This window comes from Ruditapes philippinarum, unplaced genomic scaffold, assembly GCF_026571515.1.
Source record: "Ruditapes philippinarum isolate M1 unplaced genomic scaffold, ASM2657151v2 ctg151_1_1_1_1, whole genome shotgun sequence".
Classification (NCBI taxonomy): Eukaryota; Metazoa; Mollusca; class Bivalvia; order Venerida; family Veneridae; genus Ruditapes; species Ruditapes philippinarum.
Window position 1 is genome coordinate 291,271 of NW_026852309.1, and position 20,195 is coordinate 311,465.

General features: G+C 31.2%; 2 protein-coding genes across 7 annotated transcripts in view; both read right to left on the reverse strand.

The window, feature by feature from the left end:
- Positions 1–14,924, reverse strand: part of LOC132756301 (uncharacterized) — a 50,187-nt gene extending 35,263 nt beyond the window's left edge. For 3 of the 4 annotated variants that reach the window (XR_009629314.1, XM_060747345.1, XM_060747339.1), the window contains exons 1-18: positions 14,705–14,924; positions 12,380–12,523; positions 10,541–10,879; positions 10,091–10,168; positions 9,808–9,912; positions 9,052–9,109; positions 8,789–8,896; positions 8,382–8,501; positions 7,084–7,249; positions 6,456–6,585; positions 6,000–6,070; positions 5,172–5,347; positions 3,767–3,902; positions 2,654–3,223; positions 2,424–2,484; positions 1,648–1,766; positions 1,019–1,190; positions 738–834 (exon numbers count right to left, since the gene is read on the reverse strand). Coding sequence is in view for 3 of the 4 variants with exons in the window: in XM_060747345.1 (XP_060603328.1) it covers positions 738–834; positions 1,019–1,190; positions 1,648–1,766; positions 2,424–2,484; positions 2,654–3,223; positions 3,767–3,902; positions 5,172–5,347; positions 6,000–6,070; positions 6,456–6,585; positions 7,084–7,249; positions 8,382–8,501; positions 8,789–8,896; positions 9,052–9,109; positions 9,808–9,912; positions 10,091–10,168; positions 10,541–10,879; positions 12,380–12,523; positions 14,705–14,891 (2,837 nt within the window). In the remaining variant the exon portion in view is untranslated. The remainder of the gene's footprint in view (positions 1–737; positions 835–1,018; positions 1,191–1,647; positions 1,767–2,423; positions 2,485–2,653; positions 3,224–3,766; positions 3,903–5,171; positions 5,348–5,999; positions 6,071–6,455; positions 6,586–7,083; positions 7,250–8,381; positions 8,502–8,788; positions 8,897–9,051; positions 9,110–9,807; positions 9,913–10,090; positions 10,169–10,540; positions 10,880–12,379; positions 12,524–14,704) is intronic. The other variant, XM_060747355.1, reaches the window with a different exon arrangement.
- Positions 14,925–17,695: 2,771 nt separating this feature from the next.
- LOC132756322 (monocarboxylate transporter 9-like) lies at positions 17,696–19,812 on the reverse strand. 3 transcript variants are annotated; one of them, XM_060747376.1, is made up of 6 exons: positions 19,713–19,812; positions 19,322–19,465; positions 18,927–19,157; positions 18,369–18,428; positions 18,189–18,239; positions 17,696–17,967 (listed from the first exon to the last, which is right to left on the reverse strand). In XM_060747376.1, exons 1-6 carry the CDS (start codon positions 19,801–19,803, stop codon positions 17,804–17,806), a joined length of 741 nt encoding a protein of 246 aa, XP_060603359.1. In that variant the 5' UTR covers positions 19,804–19,812; the 3' UTR covers positions 17,696–17,803. The 3 variants fall into 3 exon arrangements, with proteins under 3 accessions (XP_060603359.1, XP_060603366.1, XP_060603350.1); XM_060747383.1 differs by lacking the exon at positions 18,369–18,428; XM_060747367.1 differs by having other exon boundaries at positions 18,369–19,157.
- Positions 19,813–20,195: the final 383 nt, after the last annotated feature.

Consider the following 20,195-nt stretch of genomic DNA (forward strand, 5'->3'; position numbering starts at 1 on the left):
GTTGAAATTTAAGCTATTTGCTTTGCTCTAAACGAAATCGGGAAAATCTTTTGAAAATGAAGATTTTCTTTTAAAAGTATGTTATTATATAATGATAATTTCTCTGTGAAATGAAATTATCATTATATAATTTTCACGGATAAATCAGTAACCCATTCAAAAGCATAAAATAAAGTCTACAAATGAACTTAGTAATAACAAAATCAGGCAATCATATTTTATAATCTGATCAACACTAAACAGTATTTTACAATAGCTTTAGTTGACGTGTTCTCTGCTTTAATGATATATCTTAAACGTTATCCTTTCAAAAAGGTTTCCTTTCAAATAACTTTAAGATATATCTGACTGTTTTGTACATTCTAAAGCGCATTCGGCACGTACAATACACGTAAAACACAAAAATGGTCAAGCGATAGACAAGAAATAGATGTATGGTGAAATATACTGCACAATCAGAAATTAATCGTACATTTCATGTAAATTATTATTTAAATCTTGAATCGTTTTACTTTTATTAAAATGGTAGAACATATTTCTCAAGTTTTCTTGAAATATTTTATTTCATCTGTGGACATGCAGCTATAACGATTTTGCATTAAATATACCAAACATTATTTTCCTTATTGCAAAATTACAAACTGGACCCATAACTGAAATATTACAATTTATTAAACTTTCTTTCTTTGTGTCGAGTAATTACAAAAGCCTATGCTAATAATAGAAAAAATGTTTACCTCCGAGAGTTTTCTTCAATTGAATTAGTCCTCAAATTTGGATCAAAATTGTGGATTTCAGGCTCGAACAATAATGGGTGATTTGAAAAGTAAAACTCTGAAAAGATACAAATTAGAGTAAGTTTGTGATTATATTCACTTTAAATATCCGGAAAAAAACTTGTGAATATCTAACAGTGTTGTCATCATTATAAGAACTATAAAGATTTTTCTTTTTCAAATCTTAAAACTCAAATAAACATTAACTGATTCTCATAGTTAAGACACTTTAAGTTTGTTACCTTCTGACCCATGCTCTGTAATCACAGCATCAAACCCTTCCTCAATCACAGCCTTCAGGTGTTTTGACCAATGAAATAGTCGCTGCACATTTGCATTTCCTTTATTTTCTTGAAGGAGTTCCTTTTGACGTGTAAATCTTGACAACATATTTTGATTACTTATTCTATGTATCTGATAAGAATGGACAAAGATAAGTATGTTTCATGTCATGACTTAAAAATGATAATATATGTATAATTTATACCGAGCATTTTAATGAGATGTTAATTTAGATAAATGTTTTTGTCTGTAACGCGTATGATTAGTTAAATCTAAAAGTATTGCTATATTGAAGTTATGTCAAGTCAGAAAGTTTTTGTTTACTTTGTTTTTTTTTCTGTTTGGCGCCGATGTAAACACAGCTTTTGATCATATGTCGAAGAGCAAACAATCAACCAATCCGATATTTTCCCTATTGAGCTAAGCAAGCAGGCACATTTCAGAATAATTGTGGTACAACACGTAGCAATGTCCGACACAAAAGTTAGTATTTTTGTACTGTATAACTGACACGGCTTTCGCAATTCAGAACAAAAAAAATGGTAAAAGAAAGAGAACTTGGAATAAGCTTTTGAAATAGGCTACTTACACAAACGATTGTCACACCGCATCTCTTAAACTTTTGTTCTTCTATAACTTTGTAGTCTGGACTATTTGGAGACATTGTTTCTAAGTATACGTCCGACCTTGATATTGAATCTGCTTCATCTGAAACGATATATATATATATATCTCCATCCATTGCACTGTGAGTTAAAACAAACTAACATCATACATTGTATCTTATTTAAAACATTTTTAAACACGCGTACATTATGTAGAAAAAAATGAAAAAGCCATCCAATACTTTTATTTTGATTCATCAAACAAGATCACACACTTATACATTTCCGAAACAGCCTACAAAGAACAGTCAAAATTTCTTTTTGAATTTAAGATTAATTAAAGGCTAATGCTTAAATTATTTACATTTATAGGCAGAATAATATACTTAATTGTTTAACAAATACAAAAAAACGCACATAAAATGCAAATTATGATTTAAACCTTAAATCTTTATACTTTAAAAAATTCTAACATATCTAAAGTTTAATTTTCGTGATATAGTTTGCCTTATCTAAAGGCATGCAACTTTAAAATGTGTCTGATATCATATTCTAAGATCATTCAAAGTTAAATTGATTCTGTTATCTATTTTTTAATTCATCCTTTACCCGTAACTGGACCAAAGACCTTCAAGCTTGAAAAAAGAATGACATAAAAGGGCACTATTTTATGAATCCCTAATAACGAATCTTTTTCTAGGGTGGAGGAGTAAGCATAACATGGAGCCCAGCTTCCTGTCTTAAAGAGTGTTTGACTTACCTCTAATAAAACATCCACAGGGATTAGATTTTGTTCCAATATTGGTATCAACCTGATCAACCTGAAATGCAGTATATATTTTCTTTATACGTGAAATATTGCCTTTGAAACTGTTCTTTAAACACAGTGTCAAATATCTTATTCAAATTCCCATTCATTTTATCTGAATACTTTTCAAACATTGTTACAAATCAAGAATTAGTAAATGCAGTAGAAGTTTTGAAGATTACCGATGATTTATCCGTATACTTTTCCTTTACTACAGTCGCTGCACATACATTTAAGGTTTTGTCGTTCGTTTCTTCAAAACTGTTATTAGCTTTCCTGGTCTCCTGTTCATCTTTCAAGCGTGTTCTTTCTGTACAACATTTTTCCTCTCCGTTTGTCATGCAATTATTGCATGTTTTGCACGTATTTGATTTCATGGTATCGCTTTCTTTGGCGTCGCATCCCACTTTTACTTTGGTAATCCCATTCCACTTACTTTCCTTTGTTGTGTCAGATAAATCAGTAACTTGACAAATTCGGTCATTTTCTTTAATGGCATTACCATTAGTATTACACATTTCATCTTTCAGTTTTGTGACATTCTCATTCCTACTGCAACTTTTATTCAATGATAGAGTATTCCCACTCAGTTCGTCGGTAAACTGATTCAATTTCTCAAAATCTTCACTCGCGTAGCAGCCACTATCTTTCTTTACAATTTCATTGTTATTTGCACTATCAGTATTGTTATCTCCAGTAGAATTTCTTTGTAGAATTTGAGTAAGTATTCTAAGAGATGACAGCCCATCTCCCTAAAAATAATAATTTGTTTTCACTAAAGTTAAGTATTATTTTCCTAATTATTATAGGGCTGATATAATCATGGATATGAATGTTTCATATTTGTTCTCCAATTAAGTATTGATAAAACATTACTGGTATGACGTCATTAAAACCACTCTTTATTTAACCATTTAGGAAATATAAATATTTCTAAGCCTTCAAAATCTTACAAAGAAATATTGAAATAGGTTTTCAAATAGTTTATTAATTAATTAGCGTCAGAAATACATAGATACATTTTAGTTTGAATCTAGTGCATGATTTACAGTTTCTATTAGGAGTAATGAATCATGTATGGTGTAACGTTCTTGATATCCAGAGTAGCAGAAGACAAACTATTGAAGAAAACTTCAAGCTGGAAATAACATAGAATTCATGATCAGTTTTATAAAGTTACCATTTCGGGTAACACTTTTACTTCCTGATACATTATCACATCTTCATTAAACACCAAATCGTTTCTTGATAATTTACATATCAAAGCAAATAAGTATAATTCATTTAATGTATACCGTATCTGACAGCTGTAGCTCTGCAAAGATCGTTTTAAATATCTCTGTCTCTTTATATTCATATTTTTCTATAACGTCTCTTATCAAAAAGTCTTGGTTTTCGAAGTAACCATCTGATTCTCTGGCAGTTAGTAAGCTAAAATAAATGAATATATTGATTAAACAATATTTTGAATTGTAGTTTCTTCGGGTTGTTTATTTATATCACCAATGTTCATTATTTCTTGAATGATCGTATGTACCATTTAATCAAGTTTACCTTAAGGCTTAATAAAAATTGTCTTATCAACAATCTGATCCGACCGTTTTATAAGAAACTGTTGTCTGTGTTGGTGGCCCTTCTTGATCTCATTTAAGATATGATTGACACACATCTTACTGATGGTACAAACATGTAATTGTTTTTTTGTTTGTTTGATTTTCCCAACATAATTAAATCATATGGCTGCGAAACAGGAAAACAGATTTCTGCTAACCTTGGGTCCTACAAAATTAAAGTAACGTCATAGGTCAAAACCACGTCACCTTCCAGTGCTAAAAGAGACATAGACTCCAGTAATTTAGCCGTATTTAGTGACCTCTTAAGATCATGCAGGGTGGCTGTAATTTTAATGCTTGACTGCTTAAGGGCAACCCTTCAGTCACAAGGGGCATTGGTATGCAACAGCAGAATGTATAATGCTTTTCCTAGCATATACTAACAGCTTATTTGTTTCTTGATGAAAGTCATATCATAGTATATATGAAGTTTGAACGAATGATATTTGGTGATTTTAAATAAAGCGGCGGCGCCCATGTGCAAAACATCTCTTAATCAACTGAAACATCAGTTGAATATTTTGCTTGTTTACCCCTTTTTTATTCTGGCGATAAACGGACATGTTCATGCTACAGTTTAGAAACTGTCAAATTTCAAGTTTGGGGATGCAGAATGCAAAATTGAAGTTGATCAGTTAATAGTATAGACACAGATTGCACTGCAAGGATCTGCAGACTGGCCTGGCTCTAAACGTGTGGCAAAGGCTAATCACCTGGTTTCAGCAGGTATCACCTTTCAGATATAATTTACGCGGCTTAGCCGTATGAACACATCTGCAGATGTTTTTAAACTGCAGCACTACTTAAGCCGCTGCTAGGGGCGTGAACAATAGCTTGCCATTTCAAGTACTGTCCATGAACAGGCTCAATCAAACCGAGTCTGCATCATTTTCAATGTTGCCTTTTTTATTGTCTTGAAGGATTATATGTCTCTCTATTTTACAAAAGATGTCCTGTTTGGCTGTAAACTTATCTTTAAATATGAAATATGAAAACATAAAAATAAGATTGCACTGCTTTAGATGTCTTTAATTTATATTATGCTAAGTATAGCTTAAAAACCTTTAAAACGATATCATTTACTAACTTGTTAATAAGAACATCAATATCTTCAGCTTCCGTAGCTGCCTGAATCACAGTAGAAATGTAATGAGCCTTAATTGACAGTGAATAATCCTCTAGTTCTATCGTTCTGTGGGACATCCAGTCAAGTATTGTGCATAGGTTATGAATATCCGGGTTATCCTTCACCACAAGTGATATCTTGAGGTATATATAATTATGTAATGAAATATATATATATTTATCAATTGTCCAGTTCATGTATATTTTCCGACGTTCTGGTGTGTTATCAAAAGCAACGTGTCAACAATTTGCATTTTTAAGTGAAAAGAATATGTTACAGTGAGAGTCAGTATCTTGTTAGAGAGTGGGTACATGTAACACATCAAAACGTCGGGAATTAAGTATTTTATGAATTTGTCATTTAAAATATTATCTGTGTTTATAGAGCTTTTAATAAATACGTATATCAGTTTTACATTTTTTTTCTATTTTGACATTTAAAATACCCGGTATGATATTTAAAAGATTATTTTAATGTCAAAGGATCTAGATTAATGAAATATTATGATTTCACACTACAATACAAGCAATATTGTTATCTGTATTCCATATTTGGAATATCTGGAAATCAAATTCCGTCATATATTGAACATTGTTTAAGCAAAGGCATAAATATATACAGTAATAATTGTGATCAATAATTATTTTCTGCGAATTTGCTGACTAGTAAATTTCCACTTTAACCATATATTTATGTTGTTTTCGCCCTCTTAATTTAATTGAGAACACTTACAAATAAGCCCTTACTAAGTTCTGACGAGTACATTTACAAAACATGTTTTATCTTTACCTTAACTGGATGTAAGAAGGACATCGTAAGCAACTGTTGGAATTTTGGACAGTTTGATGTTTTCATCTTTGCTGCAATATGTAGAATATTTTAGTCATTTGTTCGTCCATTTTTGCATTTATTCATCTCATTATAATTCAAGATGTTTATATATACTACATTAATATAAAGCATTGACATTTCTAGATATGTCTTCCTTTAGTGTTTGAGCTATTTTCTCTATATTTATTACAATCGCAAGCAGTTTGGTTTGGAGTAACAAATATATTAAATCCTCAAGGAGATAGATAAGTCGTAACATAAAACATTCATTTTGTATTAATTTTTAACGTTTACTATTTGGCAAAGTCTCTGAACATATTTCTACAGCCTGAATTTGATCATAAAGTATAAATCATTGAAAGAAATTCTTTATGTTTGATAAAACTATCTGAAAATATTTTCCCGAGTCTATACCTTCAGTTTGTATTGCTCTATCTATTCTTTGACAATCTAAATGTGATTTTGTTTCAACGTCCATTGTTGTTGTGTTTTCCTCCATTTCATGTATAATTTGTACACCATCAGAAGAGTTTTGATTCAAGTCCTGTAAAGTAAATATCACCTTTTCTCTTGTTCACTCGTCATTTAAAAATTCCCATTAGACAAAACGTTTTCAATTGAAGAAAACACATAATTTTGCGAGTGAAATATCACAGTGACTTTGGGAGTTCACACACTCTTCCAAAACAAGTATTAATACATCAAGATCTACTAAACGTTTTGTTTGAAAAGTTTCTATATACATTATAAACTTTGAGTATTCATATACTGACTTTCTAGCGATGAAGGTCGAAATAGTTGTAAAGGATTTATAAGAAACAAGAAGTCAAACTCAATTTAAGTATGCAATACTAACCATTTATTGAAGTAATTAAGTACTAGTTTATAATAATTTTTTTATCTAGAAATAATTTGTTATGGTATCAAAGAAGTCTAGGTGAGTGAATTGTTCTACATTTTAAAATTTACCAGAAAAGTTAATGAGTTACCATCAGACAATCTTAAAAACCTTCTCAGCATAATAATTATAAAGAAGCATTACTGAAGTATTTTTTGAGATGCCAATGAATTCTAAGTTAACACAGCTGTGTTCTTTCTCATCAACACTCATTTGAAGGTCCACACACATACTTTCTAGACTGTCCATACTACTGAACATTGAGGAACTTCTAGAACAAAAAGACGCGTCTTTCGGAATTTCATCATAACTGAAATAACGTAATTATTAGCTTTAAGAAATGCTTATGGTACTACAAATACTAATTTAGTGTAATATGTAATGTTCAGCTACATATGTTATGATAAGTATACGATAACTTCTGTGTAAATTGATAGGATATATAAAACAATTGAACGAATAATTCGGTACTACAACATTTTTTACATTGATGAATATGCAAATTTGTTAATAAGTATTTCGTCATTAATGTTTATCTTAAACGTTTGAAGTACATTAATCAGGAAATAAATAATATCAAGGAAACATAAATAAAAATGCATTTCGTTTGTTGTTTGATTGGGTTTATGTTAATCGAAACGGTATAGGTCATATGGCACATTTCAGTTTACTGGTGTAGGAAGACTTCAGATGCCGTTCCGTGCATTATTTCAAGCCAACATGGGCACCCGAGTAAAACCAACGACATACCGCAAGTTAGCTGGATAGCTTCCTCAAATGAAAGCATCCAAATTCCCTGTAGAGATTTGAGCCTACAGCGGTGTTTTCACAAACAAAAATAATTGTGATTACCAGAGATAGACCTAAAAGGGGTTCATAAACCCAACCACCACATTAAAAATGTAGGGTACAAATAGATTTTTTTTACTCTTGTATACTAAATGTAATTTACGCTTTAATAAAAATTACTTCAACAATTAAAATTAATCAAATGGAAATTTGAAAAGGTAGTCAAATTTATAAATGAGAACGCTTCGTTGGTATAGTAAATCACAGATGTGCAACAAATACTGAGATAAATACTGCAAAACACTGAAAATCCGAAAAAACAACAACATAAGTAATCTGATGTAAAAGTACTTATCTAACAATCGACAGAATAATTAATGAGGTTACTAATCTTGATAAATGAAAACTGTCAAATAAATTTATTGCTAAATGAACTTGTCGTGTTTCGGTAAATGAACTCGATTTCATTTGCATTTTAAGATGACCAATAAAAATTCTTCCTATATTAAGTTCATCCCTGTAAAGTTAACAGGATGTCAACTGATGTCAACTGATTTAAGACGGCTTTCGGCCAGAAAAAAGAAAAAGTAAGTAATGATAGCATGTGTCCTCTTTTTAATTTTTATTCATGAACCATATATGAATTGGTTTACCTATGGTAGACTGGCGTTGCCTTTTGATGCTCTTTCAAGAAATACTTTTGTATTATTGCCATCTGGTTCATTGGTATCTGTAAGGTCTGGTGTCGTTTCGATCTCGTCTTCCGAAAAGGTCTAGAGGAGGAAATATGAAGACATATATGACTGAATGTTAAAGTTGTTTGCTGGATCACATTCAAAAGCAACAATAAATTTATTACAAACCGAAAGAAAATAGAAAAAAGTCTTACTTAGAAATTAAATTTGTGGTTCATATAAAGCAAACTTTTTATCAGATATAATCAAAGCTTTCAAAGTAGAATACGAGATTATACACAAAAATCATCTAAACTTTGTTTATAATGTCAAACATTTCAATATCTTTGTATTCTTACATTATAAAACATGCAAATGTGGCTTACTTTTCACATATGAGAGAATAAGGTCTATTTGTTGCAGTGGATCTTCGTTCTCTGACAGAGTTCACATCCATATCTTGACTTGCAATTACCCATTCAGCAACAGTTATTCTGGAAGCAGGTAATTAAACAATGCTAAATTGACAATGCAACAACTTTGAAACTAATTTTAGTTACAGACAATTTATGAGTACTATTTAATATATCAAATACTTAATTATATCATAACGAATATTCTACGTATAGTATTGAGCGGTATGTCCTACCTTTCATTTTCAAGGGAGCATTCTGTCGGTACAACGGTCTCCGTATATATAGTTTTATCTGAAAGAGAAACAATATCAAATTAAATTGCTTCCAAAATTGCATCTCATATGTTTTATGACGTCTGTCAGAATGTTGAATTGTATAAACTTGTATGTAATTTTGGATATCTGCAAATGATCGACCCTTTCATATAGCCATTGTTCATGCAAAAAAAGAACAGATATGAAAATAGGAGTAAATTGCTTAATCTTATTTGAAAAATAAGACAAATGTTAGGTTATTTGTTTTCTGACAGAATGTTAAAAAGTGCTATATGACAGCTGTACTAAATCGCTGTGTTGTTTTTATCCTTCAGGATTATAGATTTTAAAACTTTTAAAGTTGAAGATTGCTAGAGCCGGTGCTAATGGTCATTGAAAGTTTCGTTAACACCCTTGAACTGAGTCTGAAATTTTAATTTTTATTTACTACTTGAGGAATCTGCTCATATAATATATTTCATACCCAAATCTACAGTTATAAATTGCTATTGGTCAGTTGTTTAAGTTGCTGTTTTCTTTATTTTAACTCTGTTGTACTTGTGGACCTTCTAAATTATTGATGCCAATATTTCTAACATTGAAGATTGAACGTTGCTCAAGTCGTGCCTAAAATCATATGATATGCTGAACATTTTACTATGTCTCGTGAACAGTCAAAATCCAACCGAGTTCAAAGGTCTCGATGGAACTCCTTTTTGATTCGATTGTTCCTACCTTTTAAATCGGTTTCATTTTCTAATGTTACTGATGTTGTCGAAGTTTTGCTTTTTATTCCATCTTCCTTCCGATGCTTGAGGTGCACACTATCTGAACCTGAAACTTAAACGATATAATTATGTCATAAAATCATTTAAGAAAGGTTGAAAGATTGGTATGTTAAATTGATAATGAAATAACTTGTTAATACCTATAAAAAGTGAATATACAACAATATATCATGTTACAAACTATGATACATTGACATTTTTGAGAAATAATTTTAGTATAAACTTCGTACCACATGACATAAAATCGTCACGATAGTCAACGGGCGGGTTCCCTTCCTTTTCTCGGGTAGGCATATCCTGGATGATTTCTATTAAAGATAAAAGATACGTCTTCAAGATTACGTTTTTTGCCGGGTTGAACAAATACAAATGACGCTGCAATATCTAAATATATATATTGTAACACAAATTGAATGCTCATTTTAAAACTTCCTGGTTATGTATATTTTGTAATTTGTAAATTTAAGAAAGATTTGTTTAATGTGATATAAACAAAATTATTCAAGTTCAAATCGCACTAATGTTATACATCACTATTTTTGCCGCAAAATTGTGTAATCAAGGAAACGATTTATAGACTATTTTCAGGAATCTTATAAACGGACGTGTTTTAATAGCGAATGAAACTGAGTCACTTGTTTCATTTGAGACTGTTTCATAATTAGATAATTAGGACCTACTCTTGCATAATTCCTCATCTACAAGTTTCGCCAGATCTGCATGGCAAGATTTTACAAGACAAGACAGAAATCTCGTGTACCAGTTGGGATGTCTATGTGGTAATTTAAGAAGAAGGTCTATTGCAGCACTGAAAGGAGTCTCTCTTTCCGCTTTGTTCTTTAATTGTGTTCCTTCGTTTACTGAAATCATCTTTTCTTCTAAAAGGTGTGGAATTATCTCTGTTACATTCAGATTCTTGCATATTTCCGCCGAACACACCTTTTGAATTTTCTCTTTATTTTCTTTTCGATTCGTAGGAATCTTTTCACCTTTCAAAATTCTTGAAATCTTCTCATTTTCTAAATGTACACGGTCATGTTTAACGGTTAGTATTATATTCCAGAATGTTTTATGCACCTTTATTTATTCATCAATAGAAACACAAACATGTTTGTTTTTGTATTGTAACATTTATAAAAAGATTGCATAGTTGTATTTATAAATGAATTAATGAAGCTGCAAACATAATGTTTTTTAATTAATGCTTTTTATTTCTAGAACTCGAACTCGAACAAACCATGCTAACCACTTCATTTCATTTTTGTAACCCCCACGTTAGTGGCGGGCATTTAGATTTACCCTTGTCCGTCCGTCCGTCCGTCCTTCCGTCCGTTCACTTTTGTGTCGCATTTAACTCAAAAAGTATTTGACCTAGAGTCATGAAACTTTACAGGAATGTTGATCAGCATATGCAGTTGTGCACCTGGGTATTTTCGTCTGGATATTTTTAGTATTTTCAGAGTTATTGCCCTTGACTTAGTAAAATTTTTCAATTTTCAACTTGTGTCGCATGTAACTCAAAAAGTATTTGACCTAGAGTCATGAAACTTTACAGGAATGTTGCTCAGCATGTAGTATTGTGCACCTGGGTAGATTGTCTGGATATTTTTAGTATTTTCAGAGTAATTGCCCTTGACTTAGTAAAATTTTGCAATTTTCAACTTGTGTCACATGTAACTCAAAAATTATTTGACAGAGAGTCATGAAACTTTAAAGGAATGTTGATCAGCATGTGCAGTTGTGCACCTGGGTATTTTCGTCTGGATATGTTTAGTATTTTCAGAGTTATTGCCCTTGACTTAGTAAAATTTTGCAATTTTCAACTTGTGTCGCACGTAACTCGAAAAGTCTTTGACATAGAGTCATGAAACTTTACAGGAATGTTGATCAGCATGTGAAGCTGTGCACCTGGGTATTTTCGTCTGGATATTTTTAGTATTTAAGAGTTATTGCCCTTGACTTAGTAAAATTTTTGCAATTTTCAACATGTGTCGCACGTAACTCAAAAAGTATTTGACCTAGAGTCATGTAACTTTACAGGAATATTGATCAACATGTGCAGTTGTGCACCAGGTATTTTTGTCTGGATTTTTTTGGGTATTTTTAGAGTTATTGCCCTTCACTTAGAAAATTTTTGCAATTTTCAACTTGTGTCGCAAGTTACTAAAAAAGGATTTGACATAGTCATTAAACCTTATGGGCTGGTTGCTCAGCATATTTAGATTTGCACCTGGGGTTTCGCTTGTGGATTTATCCAGTATTTGTAGAGTTATTTCCCTTGACGTAGTAAAAAGATTGACAGAACAGTCGCGCGGTGGGGGCACCCGTGTCCTATGGACACATTTCTAGTTTTTTCTAATTTCATTTATTCTATTTTTATATCTTAGACAATGAAAGATATTTTCTTTACCAATATTTAGCATATCTATATTAGTTCAATGATATGACAAAGTTGCTGTTTAGCACATTCTTCGTTTCATAAAAACAAGAAAAATCAAACCAGCAAGAGAGAAACTGACCGAATTCAACTTCAAACAATTTGACAAGAGCCGAAAATCTGCCTGGAACATATTTCATTGAAATAATTGTGTCTATCATTTTAGACGCTACACGGATGGAATCTTGAGATGAACTTGACAGCTTCCGAAAGTATTTTCTTCTTTCTGTTTAATTTTTGAAAATAAATAAACATGCTTTCATCGTGTTATAAGTATTATGGCATTCCATTTAATAATTTGCAATTTACCTTTGGTAGTTCATAAGGATACTCTCAAATTCTACACATACCTTGTCATTTATTAGCTCGACTTTTTTTTTTTGAAAAAAAAAAGTAGAGGTATTGTTATAGTCAGGTCGGCGTTGCCGTTGCCGTTGCCGTTGCCGTCCGAAAACTTGTACCTGGATCATAACTTTTTTATTTCTTGGTGTATTGTCTTCATACTTGGCCACAACAACCCTTGGGACAAGACCTTTCAGTAGACCACACTAACCTTGACCTTCATCCATAAATGACCTTGACCTTCAAGGTTAAAAGTCCAATTTTTGCTTGTTCATGCTGTTATTGGCTGTTACTTTGTTATTTTTGAATGGATTGTCTTCAAACTTGAACATAATAATCTTCAAGGATATCCCTTAAAAATAACCAGTCAGACCTTGACATTCACTCATCAATGACCTTGACTTTGAAGGTCAAATTATTGAAATTTTCATTTTTTTGGCTATTATTGGCTGTAACTTTGTTATTTTTGAATGGATTGTCTTCAAACTTGAACATAATAATCTTCAAGGATATCCCTTAAAAATAACCAGTCAGACCTTGACATTCACTCATCAATGACCTTGACTTTGAAGGTCAAATTATTGAAATTTTCATTTTTTTGGCTATTATTGGCTGTAACTTTGTTATTTTTGAATGGATTGTCTTCAAACTTGAACATAATAATCTTCAAAGATAACTGTTAAAAATATACCGAAAGACCTTGACCTTCACTCATTAATGACATTGCCTTTGAAGGTCAAATTATTGAAATTTTCATTGTTTTGGCAGTAACTGACTGTAACTTTGCTATTTTTGAAGGGATAAACATGTATATACATGTATATATATATATATATATATATATATATATATATATACATATATATACATGTATATAATTGCGTCATGTTTTTCTATTTTTAGAAATTGCGTCATTTTTCTATTTTTAGAAATTGCGTCATTGTTGCTTTTTTAGAATTTGCGTCATTTTTTGTTCTATTTTTAGAAACTGCGTCATTAGTGCTATTTTTAGAAATTGCGTCATTTTTTTCTATTTTTAGAAATTTCGTCTTTTGTTCTCATTTTTGTTCTATTTTTAGAAATCGCGTCATTGTTTCTATTTTTAGAAATTGCGTCATGTTTTTCTATTTTTAGAAATTTCATCATTTTTTTTCTATTTTTAGAAATTGCGTCATGTTTTTCTATTTTTAGAAATTGCGTCATTTTTTTCTATTTTTAGAAATTGAGTCATGTTTTTCTATTTTTAGAAATTGCGTCATGTTTTTCTATTTTTAGAAATTGCGTCATGTTTTTCTATTTTTAGAAATTGCTTAATTTTTTTCTATTTTTGGAAATTGCGTCATGTTTTTCTATATTTAGAAATTGCGTCATTTTTTCTATTTTTTAGAAATTGCTTCATTTTTTCTATTTTTAGAAATTGTGTCATTGTTGCTATTTTTAGAAATTGCGTCATTTTTGTTCTATTTTTAGAAATTGCGTCATTTTTTTCTATTTTTAGAAATTGCGTCATTGGTGGTATTTTTGGTAATTGCGTCATTTTTTCCTTTTTTTTTTTTTTTTTTTTAGAAATTGCGTCATTTTTTTCTATTTTTAGAAATTGCGTCATTTTTTCTATTTTTAGAAATTGCGTCGTTGTTGCTATTTTTAGAAATTGTGTCATTGTTGCTATTTTTAGAAATTGCGTACTGTTGCTATTTTTAGAAATATGCTTAATGTTTCTATTCATATATATGCAAAATATATAAACAAAACTAATGTGACAAGACAGACCAACTAAATTTATAAAAAGGAAACATCAATATATGTTCAAACCTTTCTATGTTTGCGTTTAGAAAAAGTAAAAAGTCGAGCGTTGCCCCCGCCCGGCGGTGGCTCTTGTTGAAATTGTTTCTTTAACTTGATTTCTTTAACTGAACAGCCTGAGTCCCTTCAGTAATATAGGTAATTAATTCTATGAGGATTTAATCGCACATACTATATGTTTCACTATGCATCAAATAGCTTGCTTATGTTTATTTACTTCTTTTTTCATCTTGAAAAAGGAAAAAACAACAACCGAACTTACCAATACTGAAATGTTCATAGAACAAAAGATCTTCAGGGTTGATACATTGAACAATATAATGCTTGTAAGCTTCGAGATAGTATTGTATCCTCGACTCCGCGTCATTAGTGTCTTTCCCATCATCATCATTTATGTTTGGATGTACTGGATACTGACGTGGAACAGTTGTTAAACTGGGCTGTTGCATTGGCGGTATTCGATCCTGAAACAACTATTTATATTTCTGCTTCTGTCCTCGAAAAAAGTTTTGCTATCAGTTTTATATGGTTTAAGCTTAATGTTTGTTTATATGTTCAACTTTACAGTAATTTGATTGAAAAGGTGGTATTTTGCATTTTACGATTTTTTATCATTCTCTATCATCTTGAAGTAACTTACATAACAAACAAAAATTACGTGGACTTTTGTTAAAACTTATTGTTTAACAATTCTTTTGTATGGTATTGAATGGTCTCTTATCACACACCAAGCCTTATTAGAATACATTTGATAACTTTGCAACACAATTGCGTTATTCTTTGTTAACACATATTTAATATATATTTATCATATTTTGTTTATTTTTTTACTTGAAATTGCAACCAACGAAGGAACATTGACAAAATCACATGCATCAAAAAGCACACATTCGCAAATAAAAACGATTATATCATTTTAAATTACATTATTCACAACAGTCAGTAAACAAATGCCACAGTTGATTAACTAAATAACTGTAACATGTCTTGCCAACCTATACAATTCAATGTGTACCATGTATTGCAAACTATAGGGAACCATTTATTCCGAACTTTGAAGCCTATATATGTTTTACTTGTTACGACAGGAAGTTGACAGAAGGTTGACAGAAAGTATCTACAAAGTAACACGTTTGTATATTCAAAGGCGCAATTTATCATAAAGAAAAACAAATCGTTTTTGTGAAGTTACTTATTAAATTAATAACCCATTACCTAAAATATCAGTTTTATACATAAATTTAATACACCTGTAAATTATAAATGAAAACGAAAGTTGTCTATCATGAAATAAAAATTAAGTATGAAATTGATAATATGGTATCAATATTATGGTTTAAACCACAATTCATAAACAACTTACGTTGTATTGGGTGTAAGTTATATGTTATAATAAATTTTAAACAAACTTACGTAAAAATATCCTTGATAATTATACTTATAAAACCAATCTTTTTTCAAGATGAACGGTAAACATTAAATATGAATCATCATTTCCGCGTGAATTGTTAAAAGCCCCACTTAGCTTTAAATTACTTTTCTTCCTTTTTTTGTGACGAAAGCAACAGTAATAACATTATACTACATATTGTACTACAACAAATTTATGAGTTTTAAAGAAAAGAAGATACGGGCAATTTGTTAATGGTATCACCCCGGTACGGAATTAGACCCAGTCCGTTGTAGTTTAAAAAGTAGTTCTTCTGAATTTTGAAGTGGCAATTTCATTCCTGGCAATACTGGTTATATTTCAAGTATATCTTTTGTAAGGTTTCAGGAAGCACTATGCACCAGAATACACCCCAGTTGTTATTTGGATTATTTTATAGTGATTACACAAATAAAAAGCTGCTGAAAAGTCCAAGGGCAAATGTATTATTTTTGTGCTTAATTTAGTTGGATAGTATTGCTGTTAAAAGTTATAGCCATCAAGTTCATATAACGGATATGATGTGTCCAGAATTAAGTCTATAGATGTGATGGATTTACTATGGGATATATATATATGGCGAACATTCAGTGGGCAGTCTCAAAATGCAGAAGAGTGTCATATTCTTACATAAATGATGGTTTTATCAACCTTTTTGTTGTCTGACAAGCAAACACTGCCGATAAGCTCTACATGAAAGATTTTGTTATGCGGACATTGGATTTGTAAGCTCAATTCCTTGACGACGCATATGGTTTTCTGCAACGTTTTGAGTGCATGACGACAAGATGATATGTTAAGTTGGTGTTTACTTGCGGGAAAACAAGTAAATGCTGAATCAAAATTTAGGATCTCTCGTCGGCCGACATACTCAATGTACAAATGTGTTTCTTCAGTTTTCAAACAAGGTTAAGTTGAAAATGATTCAAACTTTCCACTTGAAAAGAATATTAGCAGATTATGCTCGTTTACAAGGAGAAAGTCAATAACATATAATGTTTTCTTAGTGAAAACAATCATCCTATTACAACGATTTATTTATTTTAGCACTCATATAAGTATACTTGCATATTCATCTTATTTTAGAAGTGCAAATATACTTTTTATAATCTAATGAAGGTAAAATTCGGTACTAAAATCAATGTGTGTGTTTTTGACGGTCCCTGTACGATATATGCAGTCATTAATATGTATATGGATATGCCTATCAAATCATGTCAAAATACTTTTACCTATGTTGCATATACACGCTCACATTCAATGGATTTTAGAAACAAAACCTAAACAATATCATCTCTAAAGGTTATGCCAAAATGACTACTAAAGGAAATTAAAAGAAAAAAGATATGATATTCATTCATGCAGAAAATCGTTTTGTGAAACGTATAACTATTAAGTTAACACATATTTTACTCATATTTTCACGACAAAACCAACATTGTGCGTTTGCGACAAGCATGGATCCAGACCAGCCTGCGCATCCGTGCAGTCTGATTAGAATCCATGCTGTTCGCTTTCAGTTTCTCTAATTGTTATAGGGTTTGTAAGCGAACACTATGGATCATGATCAGACTGCGCGGATTTGCAGGCTGGTCTGAATCCATGCTGGTCCAAAACCCAATATGTTGGTTTTGTCATGGCGCGGCTCATATACTACCTCAATATCATAATTCGTATTAGTCTGACTTCTTAATTAAAAGGTTTAATATCATGCTGAGAAAAATTACCAGGAAAACGCTGATAATTCAGGAGAAAAATCAAATTTATAGAGACATATTTCTTTCATATTATTAAATAAACAGAAGTCTTTTTTTCTTGTTCTGTAATTTAATATTAGATACTATAATTATATAACATTCAAACAATTAACAGGTTGGTATAAAGCATGTTACGATGACAAATATATAAATATGTTTTGCATTTTAATAATACTCATATTGAAGTGATGTCTTCGTGGTTATTCCCGATCACTAGAGGTACACCTTCATTTGGTTCCGGAACCACGTTTTCAATTCTTGTTACGTCTTCATATTTAAAAGGAGCATTGAAACAGACAGTCAGTGCGCTTAATAATGCTGCCAGGAAAATAGAAATCCCTGAAAATATAACCATTAAAAACTTTAGTTTCAAATGAGTTCTGTACTTTTATGACAATTTTGTAGAGCTTTTAACATTGTGTTGTACATAATGTAACAAAATTTGTTTGCGCCCATATAGAACATAATGTTTGAACTAGATTTGAATGCAGAAAACATTTTTCTTTTTGTATTCAATGTATTATTCCTATATGAAAGTAGAAACGCAAGTATATCAGTACCTGCAAATGTAATTGATTGCTCGTATGTGCCTCCAATGTCAACTAGTATACCTGAAACAAATATAATCAAAGATTTCGTTTTTAAATTTAAAGAAATGAAAATATTTAAGTATAATCTATATGTACATATTTCATAATAAAGTCATGTAAAAATTTATGTTAGAAAATTGATTTTATCACCTGCAAATACTGGCCCGGAAACAGCACCAATTCCACCAAAGAACAATTCGACACCAATAGCTGCAGACACAAAATTTATACCAACAAAATGGACATTTACTGATGTCATAAGTACATAACAACTTCCGAAAAACAAACCAAATATTATTGAATATATGATATGCCCAGCTAGTATAGACGAAATATGAGGATACACTATAGTACCTACTGCAACGATTCCTAATGATCCTGAATATAGCCATATATCTTTTATAATATTTAAATTGGCAACAAATCCGGTTATCAGACGACCCACGACGGCTAATATACCTGCAAGTGAGACTACAAATGACGCTTGCATTTGTGTGAATTCCTTTGAAACAACATATATTGGTAAATGCAAATATATAATGTGTGACCCGAAACAGTTCAAAAACATCCCAACGCTTAGAAAAATAACTGGTTTATTAAGCAAAGCTTTAAAGTAAAGTGTAGAGACATTCGTTGGCTTAGTCTGAGTTTCATGGCATTCCTTTTTACAAACTCTTCGCATTTCTTGTGTATGAAGTTCCAGTTTACTTGGGAAAAATGTTGCGCCAAATGCTATAATATTCAAAGCCATCGCTGCTTGTATAATAAAGAATCCGGTTGATCCATAGTAATCACGTGCAAGTTGCATCAACGGCGCAAGCGCAAAGAGACCAGCTCCCATTCCAGAAAGTACAAAACCCAAAGCCAGGTGCCGTTTTCTTTTGAAATTGAATCCAATTACAACCATACTAGAAGTATAACCGACACCAGCTCCGCAACCTGAAAAATAATGTACAAACAATTCACCGGTGCACACATTTGTAGCCTTCTAAAATATGTTTAGCTAATACATTGAACGTGTAAAATACAAATCGACATATTTGCAAGTTTCCATTTTTCGCGAGGGGTTCAAAATCCCCTGTTACCATAATAATTAATCATACCTGCGACGAAACCCAGTGTGAAGATAGCCGTTTGAATATTGGGTGCAAACGCTGTTCCCAAATACCCAGCTGTAAACAGCATTCCTGATAACATAACGGCTGTCCGGCAGCTGAATCGATCTACAACAAAACTTGATAGAGGGGCTGTAACAACGAAAAAAAAAAAAGAATTTAAAGGTTTTAAAATAAATAGATAGATAAATATTTCCATTCGTGATTTTCATCATCATGTTACGCAAACTACAATGTTACAAAAAAAAAAAAAAAAAAAAAAAAAAAAATCACACAAGGGAATGGATATAGTTGTTCGATATTCGACTTATAAACAATCATATACTCATATATTATGATTTGAATATACTTACGTAAATAATAAGAAAATAAAAGTTACCTCCGAGAGACATGAACGCTGTCTGAAGTGAACCGGCCCAAGCTGTAAGGGATACGCTCTCCCTGTATCTTTCCAGAAGAACCGCGTGCATTATACCTACGCCATAATGTTACCCAATTAAGAAAATGCCCAAGCTTGTAAAAATTTCATCCAAGACCCCCGTATCCAAAGATTTAACAACGATTCCTACTATAACATGTTTTCTTGCATTTTCACATGTGTCGTTGCTTCATTATATTTTCCGCTCGTATAACAAAAACCTTGAGGACATATACAAACTGAAAACGAAAAAAAATAATTCTATAAATTTTTTCCAAATGAAGTTTAAAATAAGCGAAAACTTTCCAAATCTTTTTAACCAAAATAAAAAACTTGTAAAAATTTAAAATCCCTGTTTTTTTTTTAAAAAAGAATAAATTTTGGATCAATAAAAGGGAAATGTACGAATTAAATCTACAATCAAGAAATCCCGGTAGTAAATTT